Genomic DNA, 14,863 nt, shown 5'->3' with positions numbered 1-14,863 from the left:
AGACAGGTGCTCCAGGTGCCTCCCGGACACCAGCTGGCACTGACCCCAGGTTACAGCCTAGGGAAGGTTTTTGCTTTTTTTTTTTTTTTTTTGAGATGGGGTCTCGCCCTTTCCTCTGTCGCCCAGGCTGGAGTGCGGTGGCGCGATCTCGGCTCACTGCAAGTTCCACCTCCCGGGTTCACGCCATTCTCCTGCATCAGCCTCCCGAGCAGCTGGGACTACAGGCGCCCACCACCAGGCCCAGCTAATTTTTTGTATTTTTGGTGGAGATGGGGTTTCACCGTGTTAGCCAGGATGGTCTCAATTTCCTGACCTCGTGATCCGCCCACCTTGGCCTCCCAAAGTGCTGGGATTACAGGTGTGAGCCACCGCGCCCGGCCTATTCTTTTATTTTATTTTAGAGACAAGGTTTCACCATTTTGCCCAGGCTGGTCTCCTGAGCTCAAGTGATCATCCACCTCGGCCTCCCACAGTGTTGGGATTACAGGCGTGAGCCACCGTGCCCGGTCATTTTTTGCCTTTGTTTTTATAAAATTGTAGTGAAATATGGACAACATAAAATTTCCCATTTTTGGTGCACAGTTCAGGGGCACTGGGCACATTGCCCCTGCCGTGCAGCCGTCACAAGCACTCGTGGCCAGAACCTCTCACCTCCCAGAACTGAAGTTCTGTCCCCGTGAAACACTCACCCTCCGCCCCCACGTTCAGCGTCCACACCTCAGAGATGGGAGATGCAAACCCGAGGCCAGTCTCTCCCCCACCTGGCCCAGCGTCAGCAGGGATTTTCGAGGGACACGGGGCAGGCAGTGAGTGTTACAGAGCATCCCCGCTGGGTCTTTACAAACAGGCACCAGGACCTTGGAAATCAGGGGCAGGTGGCAGGCGCAGCTCCTGGCACCCCAAAGAGGCGAGGAAGGACAGGCGGTCATGGAGGAGGGGCTCACCCACCTGCTGGACCCCCTGGGAGGTCCCAGGCCCTCGGCCTCTCGTCTGGGTGTCTCAGTCTGGTGGGGCTAGGGTAATGGGTTGCAATGGAGAAAGGCCAGTGGCTCCGGGGGCAGAGAGCAGCAGCTCACTCTGCCTGGTGGCTGGTGGGTGTCTGGGGGCTCCCTCTGCCGGTCCCTGAAAATAGTTGCCCAGCCTGGGCCCTCGGCCTGGGCCCGCCCTTTCCGGCTAGCGTCTGCCCCAAGCTCTCCACACTCCTGGCTGCCCTGGGGGTACCCATCACCCCACAGAGGGGGCCAGGTCACCGCCACTGGGGACCCTGGGGGGGGGCTGTTCCTCTCCACGCCCAGCTGGGTGGGTGGGCAGCAGGGTGGTGCCAAGAGCGGAGGGAGCAGACAAGGGGGGAAACAAAAGAAACATTTGGAACTTGTAAAATTGTCCTCAGGCATGTAAATTCCTTGTCAATTTCCTGCTAATTAGAAACAAGGGGGAAGGGGAGCGGGAAGGGGCTAGCCCCAGCGAAACCTAATTAGCTCCATTTCCAAAACCAAATACTGTTCTTGGACGTAGCTGCACCACAATATTGTGAAAGCCGAGAGGCCTGGCCGGCCCACTGCCCAGAGGGAGTCCCCTGTGCTGGTGGAGGGGCTGGGTTTCTGGGGCTGGGACCAGCCACCTGCCCGCCCTTGACAAACACTGTCAAAATAACTGCACGTGCCGGGGCTGACGTGGGCCTGGGGGAACGGGGCCTGCGGGGCTGTCCTCTGGGCAGCAGAGCCCCTCAGCCTGCAGCCACAGGAGCTGGGGTGTAGGGTGAGGAGATGGGTTTGGGTGCCTGTCCTGGGTGAGAGCTGAACCCCCTGGGTGGGGCTGGTGGTGAGTTCCTGGCCCCCATGCCTGCTCCCCTGCAGCTGGCTGGCACGGGCGAGGCCAAAGCCCTCCTGAGCCTTAGCAACTCTCGGGCTCCTGCAGGTGCGGAGGTGCAGGCCACACAGAGGTCTTGGAGTGGGTGTGAGGTGGGGAGAAGGGGCTGACGGGCAGCCAAGCGAGGGTGGGCAGACTGGCCTCAGGTCCCCACCCCTCAGCTCACTCAGAGTTGGGGTCATCATGACCACTCATGAGTACAGGCTCACTGGGGTCCCCCACTCTTCCCTGCAACGTGTCTAGTCTGCCTCTCAGGCCCTGCAGGGGCTTTCTGGGCCTTTCCTCTGCCGCGACCCGGAGCTCCAGCCCTAAACGCCAGGGCTCCTGGGCTCCCAGGGGCTGTGCGGAAGCCATTTGTCCCCACCTCCCTCCTCACCCCCCACAGCCTGGGTGTCCCTCCCCACAGCCGGGACAACATCCCAGTCCACCTCTCCACACCGACCGCACCCCGTGTGTCCACACACCTCTCAGATCCTCCTGGGGAGACGTCTCAGCCCCTCTGCACTGAGGCAGAACTCACCCCACCGTCCAACTGCTTCTCCCAAGGTGTGCCCTCCCATAGCCCAGGCCAGAAATGAGGGTCACCTGGACCCCTCTAGCCCTCCCTGCCCCCAATCCCCTTCCTAGGTATCACTGATGCCGGCCCCTGTGGGGCCCCCACACCTGTACTGCTTCTCATTGAAGCCCAGTAACTAACCGACGGCTTCCTGCTCCAGCCTCCTGGTGTCACCCCCAAGGGGAACTTGTTTAAATGCAAATGAGATGTCACCCTACCAACTTGGAGATAAGGACCCGCACCCATCCCACCTCCAGCCAGGCCGTCTCGGGGACCCCGGGAGGAACTCGCTGGCACCAGGACTTGGCTCTGCTGGGCCTGCGCTTCCTCTTCCCCAAGCCCCACCGATTCTGACTTCTCAGCAGACTCCAACTCTGCATCCCTTCTTCAGAGATGCCTGCTGTCAATAGGGTAAGCAGCCCTTCTGTCCACCAGGACACGGGGCTGGGAGGCTGGGGGCTGGGCCTCCTGCAGCCCAGCTCTAGCCCAGGCCACTGAGTGTGTAAGCCAGGAAGCGCAGGTTTCTGTGGGCTTCCTCCAGCCCCCACCGGATGTGTCCTCGTCCTGAGCCACCCCACGATCCGGGGGCTGCTTGGGGCTGCAGGGCAAGGCCAGGTCCTGAGGAAGCTGGTGGGACTAGGGGGATAAGGAAGGTGGGCACCAGCTCAGCTGCTCCCACCTGAGCAGCGAGAGGTCTTGAGACAGCGCGATCTGGGAACTGAACCTGCGCCTGGGGGTGGTCCCGGGCCCCTGGGTTTAAATCCTGAGGGGCAGACCCACCCTCTCCTCTAGCCCCCACCCTGGCCTCGATGACACCTGGTGGGAGGGCTCACCTAGGCTGGTCTTTCCCTTGTGACCCAGAAGCTCCTGCGCCCCTCCCCGCCTCCAGCATCCCTGCTCCCCACGCCGGCCCCATGCTGCACTTGCCTTTTTGGGTTCCATAGAAACGGTGCTGCCCGTAGAGAACGCTGCTGTTTCCATGGTGATCCAAGTGGCTCACGGGTAGGAAGGTGGATGCCAGACTCCCCGAAAATCTGGGGTACCCCGGAGCTAGAGAAGCAAAGAGACCCAGCTGCAGAGGCAACTCCCAGCCCCCGGCCCACACTCGCCCTGACCCCAGGGAGGCAAGAAGCCGGCAGGCAGCCCAGGAGCGATGCCCGGCAGAGCCCAGCACGCTGCCGCCGGGGGGAAATCAACCCGTCAATACATCATATTAACTCTGACTCGACTAATGCCGTCCCTCCGGTGCGGCACAAATTGAATTGCTGATGGGCTGGGGAGAGGGGAGGACGGACGAGGGGGCCTCTGTTCCCTCCCAGCAGCACTCAGGATCACAGAAGCTCCCAGGCTGGGCAAGAAAAGGGACTCCAGGGAAGTTTTGTGGGAGCAGGGGGCACGGTGGACAGACACTGCGCCAAGGTCCTGCCCAAAGGACAGCCAGGCCTGGACTTGGCCAAGGCAGGCCCCAGGGCCCAGTGGACAGCCCAGGCCAGGGACCAGTGCTGCTGGGGTGTGGCCAGCCTCCCCCGACCCTGGCTGGAGGTCACAGGTGTGTCCATCCGACGCCGAGTTCCCACCATGGCCAGGCCTCTTCCGGCTCTGAGATCTGCACAGGGTGGGGAGGGGACGGGGGCAAAGAGTTGCTTGCACAGGCCCCAGCCCCCAAACCCCAGGCGGTGACTCCAAGTCATGCCAGACAGGCCCCTCTCTAGGCTAAGGGGTCTGTCTGTCCCTCAAGGCAGCCACATTTCTGAGCGACCTGCCCCTGCCCAATACAGGAAAGCCAGCCACACCCAGCCACCCACGTGGCTGGCCCTGGGCCTTGGGACAGCTCTGGTTGTGTGGGGCACACTTGCCCCCACCCAAGGGGTGAAGCACAGCTGGCAGGTCAGGACAGGGCTGAGCACGGCCTGGGAGGCCTGCAGGCACCAGAACCCAGCCCAAGGGCTGCAGAGAGCATGTCTGCTGGACACCAGAGACACCAGTCACAAGGAGTGTGGCTTCTGGTTCCCCAGCAGGAACCCGGGCCACAGGCAGAGTTCTCGGACTCAGACCTGCCCAGCCCCATCCCCAGCCCCACATGCAGTCCCGGTGGTGCTGGTGCTGGCCGGCCCACCATAGCAGCTGCCTGAACGTGAGGGCCGAGGGGTGGCTGTGGTTCGGTGTCTGGCAGCCCTCTATAGGCCTGAGGAGAAGACATTTGAGGCAGCAACCTACAGCTTCAACCTGCCAGAATGAGCCAGAATGAACGCAGCTGGGCGGGGCAGGACGGCGGGGGCCTCACCTTCTAAAACTCCTGCTCTGAATCTTTCCTGGAAAACGGGCCCCTGAGTCCAACTGGTGCACCCCACACCCCAATCCCACTGGGACCCCCAGCAGTGGCAGGCACCACCCAGCTACCGTTCGATCTTCTCTGGCTCAGTGGATCCCAGGGAAATCTGTGGAGCTCAAGCCCCAGGAGATGCTCCAGGAAACCCAAGCTCTGGGTCACCAGCTCCAAGCACGCCCCCCACACCCATCCCGTCTGGAGTCCTGTGCAGGGCATGAGCACGGGGAAGGCTCTGGGAAGTCCTGAGACACGGAAGCCTGCTTGACAGGGCGAAGTCCCATCTCCCTGTGAGGCCGCACATCCCAAGCCAAGTCTGGGGACCTGGGGAAGGCGCCCCGGCCCTGGTGCGGCCCTGCAGCTGCCCTCCAGCTGAGGACCTGGGGCTGAGGCTCGAGCCTGGCCGACTGGCCTGGTCTGTGTGGGAGCTGCATCTGGAGCAGCTGTTTACCAGATTGAACTCTGCTCCTGGAAGACTTGACCAAAGCTGAGAGGGACTGGGTGGGAACGAACTGGGGCGGGGGTAGGGGAGTGGCAGGGCAAGGGGCAGGGCCTTGGGGGGCGCTGGCTAAACCTCCGCAGCTGTCCCCCTTTAATTGGCTGCTGTTAAATGTTTTACGAGGCCTCGTTTTGGTAAACAGAAGTCTGTAAATTCCTCCTTCCCAGACACCGTTTCCCAGGCACGGAGCCCCTGTCCTCCAGTCCATCCACTCGGTGGGGGGAGCGGCACTCAGCTGGCCGAGGAGTGGGCTCCTTCCCGCCGGTCCCCTCTGCGGGCAGCTGAGGGTGGACAGCTATGCACGTCCCTCAGCTGCTGGGCCTTGACTGGTGGCCCCTGGGCTAGGGAGCAGGGCAGCATTAGTCGGGGCCCTAAGACCAAAGGCCTGGCCGCTGCCCCCATCCTTTCCTGCTCAGTTCCCACCTCTGAGGCCCCAGAGGGGAAGTTAGGGAGCGGGGAGGAGGGAGTGGGGAGATGGGATGCAGGGGCAGGGAGCAGAGACGGAGGGGCTGGGGTGCCGGAGAGGCCCAGCCGGCAGGGTGGGGTCATCTTTGGGCAGGGGGCAGAGAGAGGAAGGGAAGAGGTCCTCCTAGCCCAGCGACGGAAAGCCCCTTTCTTTTTCCCAACAAGACTGTACTCTCAAAACTGAAAAAGAAAATAAAAAAAATGATTTTCATGAATCAGAGCAGCTGTTTTGAGACCAGAAGCCAGAAGGCAGGGCTGCTGCGGCTGGGCCGGGGACACACCGGCGTCCGGGGGGGGGCGGCCACGGAGGAGGGGGGGGGGGGGCGGGGGGGGGGCCCCAGGGGGACCGTAGGGGCCCCAGATGGCATGGAGGAGACGCTCCAGGGCCAGAGACCAAGAGGGCTCAGCCAGCAGGGCCTCGGGGCACATGAGACCAGAGCCAGAGGTCCTCAACTGCAAGTTCCTGCTAGAATGCCAGGGCCCCAGAACCTCCCCTTCCCACACCCCTTTGAGACGGGAGCTTTTATGATCACCCCAGCAGACAAGGGCAAGCCCTAGGCTAAACGAACCTCCCAGAGAGGCGGGCAGGACTCAGGCTGCTGGTGCCCTCAGAGCCTGGCAGAGTGTGGGGAAGAACCGTGGGGGCAGTGGGGGTTGCACCGAGGTCCCCACATCCTGCCCCTGCTACTGTGGCGGGCAAGAGACTCCAAACTCAGTCCTGTGATGGGATGGACTGCAGGAGACAGAGGCTCAAGGTCACAAGCACCTGATGGGTGAGTAAAGCCAGGAGGCCACACATGGGCTTGGCAGAGGCACAATGGCCACATCCCCAGACCCCTCCCAACCTCCCCCAGGCCTGAGCTCGCCATGTCTGCGGAGGTCAAGGGCTGCAGGTAGGAGGCCCGTGGTGTGGGCAGGAGGAAAGACAGTGGGCAGTCGGGGGGTCGTCAAGGCTGCCCCTGGGCAGGGCTGAAGGACAGAAGAATGGGAGGGCACAGTGCCAAGAAATGGGGGCTGGGGGCAGCCAGGCGTGAGGGGACCCTTCCTCTCCTCCTGCCCACCTGGAGAAGGGAAGCCTGGAGGCTTCTCACCCCTGGGAAGGGAGAAGCAGCCCCCACCCACGGCACACAGGGCCTGGCCCAGTGTCTCTGCTCACACCAGCCCTGGTTGCCTGCTGGGCACCCCCACTCTAGGCACCTCATTTCCCTCATCCCTCCTGCATTCTGACACATTTTCCCAGCAGCCCAGCGCGTCGAGGCCCTGCCCTCTCCAGGCCAGCCCTGCGCCTTCCTCCTCTTGCCAGACTGGAGAGGTGGCCACAACCCACCCCCCAGGGAACACCCCTGTGGTGGAAGACCAGGGGGCTGTTCCTAGGTCTCGCAGGATGCTGGACTTGGGGTGTCTTCACGGTCAGGTCTAGGAGGGAGGACGCCAGCCAGAAGAAGGACTGAGATCACCCGGGGGGGTCAGGGGATTTCCCACTGCTGGGTCACCCAGGGAGCTCCGCTTGGGGCCACGGAGCTCAGGGCCCGGATGCTGCAGGCTTAGCAAACTTCTGGGGGTGCTGAAGTACACCTCGAGCACCCTGCCCCAGCCCCCACGCCTTTGATGACAAAACCTTCGGCAGCGGACACCCCACCATCCTGACAAACAGCAGTGCCTCCTCCCTGGGGGACGGACTAGGCACCTGCGTCAGCCACGTCGGCCTCCCACGGCTGAGCCTCGACCTGTCTCCCACTGTGGTACCACTTTGGCTCCCACACGCACCTGGACGGGTGGGCAGTGGGTCATGCAGCCAACGGGGCGTGGCCCCAGGCCTGAAATCTGCACGTGGCAGCCAGCCTGGGAGGCGCCGGGGAACGTGGGAGGCTCTGGGGACTGTCTGAAATGTCCACCGTCCAGTAAGGGCCCATCCTCCGGGCTCAGAAGCAGACAACCCTCCCCTGCCTCCTGCCAAGTCTGCCAAATCCCGTTACTCCTCCCATGGGGAGTCTCAGGAGACCCCTGGCCTGGCAAGTGGTCCCTGCTCTTCTTGTGACCCCATACGTCCCCCGTCACGTAGGATGTCCCTGCCTCCCTGCCACGTAGCCACATGCATGAGGCTCAGCCTGGCCTCCACCAGCCCGCAACGCGGCACTGGCTTTTCGGGGCACACCCCCTTCACTCAGGTGTCAGTGGGTTTCAGGTGCAGTGCACGGGTCTACCTGATGACTGCCAGGCCACAAGTGCTGGGCTGACACGGATTCTGAAACCCTGTCTGCATGCGGCACACAAAGCATTGTAGTCGACTGACGACGCCTGCCCTGGGCACAGGAGGGGCCTCGGTGGGCTGATGACGCCTGCCCTGGGCACAAGAGGGGCCTCGGTGGGCTGATGACGCCTGCCCTGGGCACAGGAGGGGCCTCGGTGGTGACCGCAGCTGCAGGCAGTTCTCACTCCCACGCTAGGGCTGGAAAGGGCCACAACCTTCCAGCGGCCCGTCCCTAGTCCTATCTGCTCTCTGCCGAACACCCCGCTCCTACACACAGGCCCCTCACCCCAGGTGGGCAGACCCCTGGGTGTCCAGGCTGGGTTTCAAAGTGCAGCTCCCAGGTCATGAGTGGTTGGTGGGGGACATGGCAGGAGATTCCTTCTTGGAGCTGGACTGCCCAATCCCTGGGGTCCCCTGAGGCTGGGGAAGCTCAGCCCCTTCCCCATCCACAGGCCTGCAGGGAACTGGCCCAAGTGGTGACCCATAGCTGCCTCAGGGGCAGGCCGGGCCAGCTCTGTCTGTTCCTAGGCTAAGAGCAGGGGCAGGTGCCAGGTTCCCATGGGAGCCTCTAGAACAAACGCAGCGAGCAGCCTGCCCAGGATCCAGGCACCAACCCCACAGGGAGGAGCACAGCCCTCCTGGGGATGTTGGGGATGGTGGCCCGGGGATTGGGGATAGGGTGGGCCCGGGGATGGCAGGGAGCGTGGGTCCAAGGCTGGGGCCGTCCTCAAACCACGGGAGGTAATGGACAATCCTCAGAGTGTGGAGCTAAAAGCAACCGCACGACCCCCACAGCCTTCGCTGGCACCCTGGACAGCAGCTCTGGCTGCCAGGGAACTCCTTCCTGCCTGCCACCGGGACCGTCCTCACGTTCTCCAGGCAGCGTCCTTGACACGCAGGTCACGGCCCCCGGGCCACAGGCACACCACCAGCCAGCCCGACACACAGGCACACAGTGGACGGTGCACCTGCCGGGGTGGCTGCACCCCCACTGGTCAGGTCCAGGGATGTCAGCCCAGGAAGGTGGCACCCCACCCCCAGTGACCAAGGCCACTGGCCCCAGCAGTGGACAGCTGCCGCTGGACACGGAGGGAAGGTGCTCTCTGTGCCTGTATCACATGGGGTCTGGACAGCTGTTCTCACTGGTGTGGCAGATGGAGAAACTGAGGCTGGACGTGTGCACTCGAGGCTAAGGCAGCTCTGGGTCTGTGAAGACCCCTGCCCTGCCCACCTGCTCTGCACATGGCAGGGGCCCATGCCGCATCCGCCACAGTCCCGCCCTGTCCTGCGGTGCCTGGGTGTGGGCAGGGCCTTGGGTGCAGCCTCCTAGGTCCCAGAGCAGCCTCTAGCCCAAGTCCCTGGCCAAGTCCCTGGCTCTTGGAGAGCAGAAGGGGCACCCACTCCAAAGCACGGCAGGTCAGAGAGCAGGGAGAGGGTGAGGGGACAGTCTCTCAGTCACACAAAATCCTCAGCCTCAGTTTCCTCACCTGTAAAATGGGCGCAAGCGCCACTGTGCTGTGCGGCGTTGCCAGAGGGAGGCAGGTGCCGTCCCAGGGCCAGGCTCATGACAGAAGTGTTGTCATCCTGCCCAACCTCGAGCCTGGGCTGGCCCTGGGAACCCTGCAGCTGCAGGGACCAGGCCCTTTATCCAAACCAGGGCTGGTCCTCTCCCCAACCTCCCTGGGGCTCAGGTTCTACCACCTGGGATGCCCCTACCCTGGCTTCCCCAGGCCTGTGTCTCCCCCAGCCACCTCCACACAGTGCTCTGCCAGGTGTGGACCTGGGTGCTGGTCACCATGGCCATGAGATGAAACCCCTGCCCTCAACAGTGACTAGCAGCACTCAGCCAGGCCGTGAACATGACACTCACAAAGTCTTAGCGGGCTGGGGTTCAGGAACTGCCGGGGCCTGAGGGTGGACTCTAGTGGGGACAGGAGGGCAGGGCAGCTGGCCAGGGCAGGCCATGGTGAGGGGCCGAGGGTTTGGGAGGGCTGGCTTTGCCTCCAGAGTGGGGAGGCCCTCTGGCTGCGAGAAGCTGCCTGGAGGGGGGTCACAGACCTGGACGGGGCAGCCGCCCTCTGGCTGCAAGAAGCTGGCCAGAGGTAGCCAGTCTGGCAGAGCCCTTCTACCCCAACGCCGGGATCCCCACCCTGTCCTCCCATCCCCACGCTGGGATCCCCACACTGTCCCCTCCATCCCCACACCAGGACGCCCATGCTGTCCCTTGCATCCCAGGGGAGCCAGCTTGTCCTCACTGGCCAACTCTCCCTCGCACATGGGAGGGGACAGCAGGTCCAGGCAGGGCAAGGGCTCCCCCTCCCCCGCATAGATGTGGGGGGCCTGGAGTGAGCCCAGGTAGAAACGTCAGTGCTGGGGTGGTCAGCGGGCCTGTGGGGGACAGGTCAAGAGGCCGTTTTAGCCACTGAGGAAACCGAGGCCACGAGAGGAAGGAATTGCTGACGGGGTCTGGGAGGAAGTGGCGGGTCCTGGGCAGGCATCACAGGAAGGATGGAGCTCGGGCTGCAGCAGCTCTGAGGGCACTCAGGGTGGGTGGAGGCTGGTGGGATCTCTGTCCCTCAAACAGATGTGGTCCCAGCTCCTGCTCACTCCCAGCAGCACCAGCGAATCCTGAGACCTCAGAGGGGATGAAGGGGACGGGGGGCAGCCGGCAGGATGTAGGAAGCTGCAGGGCTCTGTCGGCAGGGAGCACTCCGCATGCGTAGCCCCGGACCCCTGGGAGCTGCCAGGCCTGGTGAGCAGGGAGCACTCCGCATGCGTAGCCCCGGACCCCTGGGAGCTGGCCAGGCCCGGTAAGAGGTGGCCGCTGGGGGACGTGGTTCTGACCAAGAGGCTGGCCAGGCGGACAGCCAGTGCGTGTGTGTGCCTGTCACCGCCAGGGCTCCCCTCAGGTGGCACAAGAGACCACGTGTGGCCTCAGTGGGCGGCTCAGCAGCCCCTGCCCCCACCCTTCCCAGCTGAGCCCCCCAGGAACAGAATCCTCTTTCATTGGCCCTGTGGGTGGTCCTGGCCCGGCAGCTGGGGGGCGCGGTGGGGAGGGAGGGGACCAGGCCTGCCGACAATAGGACCAGCTGTGTGTGCCTCCACCCCCGCTCTCACCCACCCAGGACAGGCTGGCTGACAGAAGCTCACCTCTGCCCCTGGCCAGTTCCGCTGCCCACCCCACCCAAAGCCCCAGGGAGGCCCACCGCTGGTGGGAGCCCAAGCCTCGTGTGAGCTGCGGGCTGGGAGGAGCTGAACAGGCCAGATGTTCCAGGCGGCTCCTCCAGCTCCAGGCTGCCTCTGCTGCACCCCCAGCTGCTCCCCCAGGGAAGCAGGAAGCCCTGGCCCGCTCCAGGGGCTGCCCTGCAGATGGGGAGAGAGGAGGCCCTGCCTGGTGTCGGGGGGTTCCTGGGGCTACCCCAACCTGGGTTCCTGCTGGCTTGCCCCATCCTGGCCTCCCTGCCCTCAACGAAAGCCCTGGGCTAGGGAGGGGGGGTGGCAAGCTGGCCTGGCGGGGCACTTGCCTCCTGCCCATCCTGGGCCACTGGAAGGATACGTGGGCGAGGCCAACCGCCCAGGCAGCCCGCTGTGCCTGCTGGCTCCCACTCTCCAGCCGAGTCGCGTGCCCCCCGCCCACCTCGCTCCCCTTCCCCCATGAACACACACGGCAGGGAAACAGGCCCTGCGCATGGGAGCCAGCTGGCACCCTGTCAAACTAGCAGCCAGGCATGCTGCCCGGGCAGCCAGCCAGCCTCTCACCCTGGCCCGCCCGCCCTGGCCTCTGCCGCTCAGCTCAGTGCGGCAGCTCCATGTGGTCTGTCGGGGAGCACGGCTGCGTGGCAGGGAACCCCTGCAGGGAGGGGAGGGGAGGGGATCCCGGGGGGGGGGGCAACTGAACTGAAGGCAGCGCAGGGGACAGCAAGCCAGAGTACAGGCCTCACAGGTGTGTGGCCTTGGAGGCTCTGCCACCCTCAGGGGGTACCCACACCCATCCTCAGCCCCGGGTGGGCCCTGCGTTCTGGGGCCCGGGTGGGCGGCTCAGAGGCTACGTCCGCGTCCTCTTGTCCTGCCTCCACCTGTGCTGGTCCACCCAGACCACTGTCCTGCACACGTGCCCGCCCCAACCTGACACGGATGGCAGGAGATGCATCTCGCCCAGCCAGGGTGCCAGATGCCCAGCAGGCTAGACAGGTGAACCTCCTCGGTGTGACAGAGCCAGGGCCACCCTGGGCACGGTCCTCTCCTCCTGCTCAGGCCGCCCCTGCCCGGAGGACCTACTTCCCTGGGACGCAGACAGAAGGGCTCAGGAACCCAGACGCCGGGGCTCATGTCGACCCTTGTGGCAGGACACGGGTCTCCCACCCAGCCAGGGGGACTCCCAGGGGCTCGGGAGCAGATGGAACCCACTGATGCCGGGCCCCATGTGAGGGGCTGAGAGGTGGTGGGGTCCCCGGGGTGGGATGTGGTCAGCTCCGCCCAGGCAGCCGTTGGCACGAGGGGAAGTGAGTGTCTAGAGGCCGTTGTGGGTGCTGTCTGCCTGTGGGCCACCGCACACCCACCCTCTGAGCAGCCCCCAGAGGGGCGGGACGGGGGCTCCAAGGCAGGTGGTGCTACCCGCAAACGGCCCTCCTTGCTGCTGGGGTCCCCCAGGGTGGGCAGAGGGAGTGGAATAGCAGCTCTCTCCTGGTGCAGAGAACGCTGGAGATGGGTTGGTGCCACTTCTGGGCCCTGACTAGGGCCACCACTGCCAGGAGGGGAAACCAAGTCAGCGGTCCTAGGTGGATCTGTGCACCTGTGGCTGCGCCAGGGCCAGGCAGCAGCCGTTGCGTCTGTTGTGGGGGGGTTCACCACGGCTGCCGCAGGCGTCCCCTTCCTGCTCCCCCCATGCCAGGCCACCCTCCTCCCTCCCAAAGACATCCTGGGAGCCAGATGCTGTGGCTGGCGGGGGCGTTTGCCCACAGACACAGAAGGCTGAGGCGGGGTAGGGGGTATGAGCCAGGAAGGCGGGGCCCCCACAGCCAGCCCAGGAGCCATGGGCAGCCTGGTCTCCCCTCCAGGAGGCCGCTAGGAGTACAGGGGTGGGAGGAAGGGGCAGGGGAGTCTGGGCAGGGGAGTCTGGACCGAGGACCCCATGCTGTCCACGACATCTCAAGGTAGCGGCCTCCCCTGCACCCAGAAGAGGTTGTCCCTTGTCGCCTGCCCAACATGTGCGCCCTGCGCCGAAAGCCCAGATTACTTCAGCAACTGCCCCTCACTCGTCACCTGTTCTGCTTGGAAAACAGCCCCTTTCTTGCTGCACAAAGAGAGGTTTCTCTGCTTCCAGCAGTGCCGGGTGCTAATCTCCCTGCCTGGAGCAGGGCGGTGGCGTGGTGTGTGGGTCCTCAGCGCTCTGTAAACACGACGCCCGCCGCTCAGCAGTCATTGAGTTACGGCAGCGCCGGGTGCCAGGAGCAGAGAGCCCTGTGTGCCCGCTGCCAACTGCAATTACCTCTCTGCGTGCCAGCCGCAGGGGGTGGGGGGAGCTTAACCCTTCCCACACTGCAGGGTTGGGGTAGCCGAGGGAATACCAGCAACTGTGGGCCCAGGGACATGGGGGCCCAGGGCCGCCGCCTAGGCTGCAGGGCAAGGGATCTGAGCAAGCAAGGGGATCCGGGCAGGGGTGCCCTGCCAGGGAAAGGCCAGGGGGGCCTCCAGGGGCCTCCTGCTGGCCAGGCAGCCTGAGAGCAGCCAGTATGCGTGAGGTGCCTACTGTGTGCCCAGGGTGTGTCCCATGGGGAGGCAGGTGGCCTGGGAGGAACTCTTTGTCCTGGGCCAGGCCCCAGGTGGCAGCCTGTGTGCACTGACAGCTCTCCCCGCCCCCTCCCCTCCCGGCTGGCAGATCTGGAGCCCACCTCCTAGCATCTGGGGAAGTGGGGCGCGGCCACTGTGAGGGTGAGCCCAGCCCGGCCGGCCCAGCTGTACTCCACATTTTCTCAGCTCCCCAGAGCCCCTCCTGGCTCCCCGGTTCCCCCTTGCTGCCCATCTGGAGCACACATCTGGTCAGGACCACTGCTGAACAAGCTGCCCTTGTTTCCAACCAATCACCACGTCCCCCGGGGCTTCCTCGGCAGGGAGGCAGCCTCACCAGAGCCTGCTTGTCAACGTCCACCGGCCAGGTTCCCACTGCCCTCGTGGGAGCCCCTCACCTGCCCCTGGCCCGGGCACCAGGGTCAGTCTCTTGGCCACCAGGGCATCGCCGAGAGCCCAGTCTGCCAACTTACCTTCGTGGGAGTGGGAGAACCAGATCTGGGAGGTGGCAGGGTGGGAGCCACGGTAGGCCTGCTCAGAGGGGGAGGAGCTGGGGCCGCTGGGGTGCGTGGAGGCTGCCGAGCCCAGGCTGCTGGAGAGGAAACTGCCCATGAAAGAGGAGGCCGGAGAACTTCCCATCAGGCGGCTGCTGGCTGTGGACACAGGGCAAGAGTGAGTCTGGGGGCAGGTCCCAGGGTGTGGCCTGAGGCAGGGCAGGGGCAACACCCCAGCCCTTCCCCATGGGGGACTCTCAGGCCCCATCTCCCCTGGAGTCTTTCAATATCCAAGAAACTGATGATGGGAAAGGCTACCCACATAGGCCTTTGATAGCCACACTCAGAGTCCTGAGTCTTTTGGTGCCTCAGGTGTCCCGGTACTGACACCCTCCTGCTGGTGCAAAACCCAAGAATGTCATCTTTGTTACAACCACATCACCATCACCCCCAACCACATTACCCACCACCATCACCCCCAACCACATCATCACCACCACCCCAACCGCATCATCCACCACCATCACCCCCAACCACATCATCACCACCACCCCAACCGCATCATCCACCACCATCACCCCCAACCACATCATCACCATCACCCCCAACCGCATCA

The 14,863-nt window shown here is 64.3% G+C and overlaps 1 protein-coding gene across 1 annotated transcript in view; it reads right to left on the bottom strand.

Annotated features, from left to right (window-relative positions):
* BAHCC1 (BAH domain and coiled-coil containing 1) overlaps nucleotides 1-14,863 on the bottom strand; it is a 64,911-nt gene that overhangs the window by 24,088 nt on the left and 25,960 nt on the right. Inside the window, 2 exon segments of the mRNA XM_023211573.1 lie at nucleotides 3,353-3,475; nucleotides 14,227-14,406. Coding sequence (XP_023067341.1) covers nucleotides 3,353-3,475; nucleotides 14,227-14,406 — 303 coding nt within the window.

The sequence above is a fragment of the Piliocolobus tephrosceles genome, chromosome 16 (assembly GCF_002776525.5).
Source record: "Piliocolobus tephrosceles isolate RC106 chromosome 16, ASM277652v3, whole genome shotgun sequence".
Classification (NCBI taxonomy): domain Eukaryota; kingdom Metazoa; phylum Chordata; class Mammalia; order Primates; family Cercopithecidae; genus Piliocolobus; species Piliocolobus tephrosceles.
Note: the sequence above shows the minus strand (reverse complement) of the source record. Positions and strands in the feature narration are given on the sequence as shown.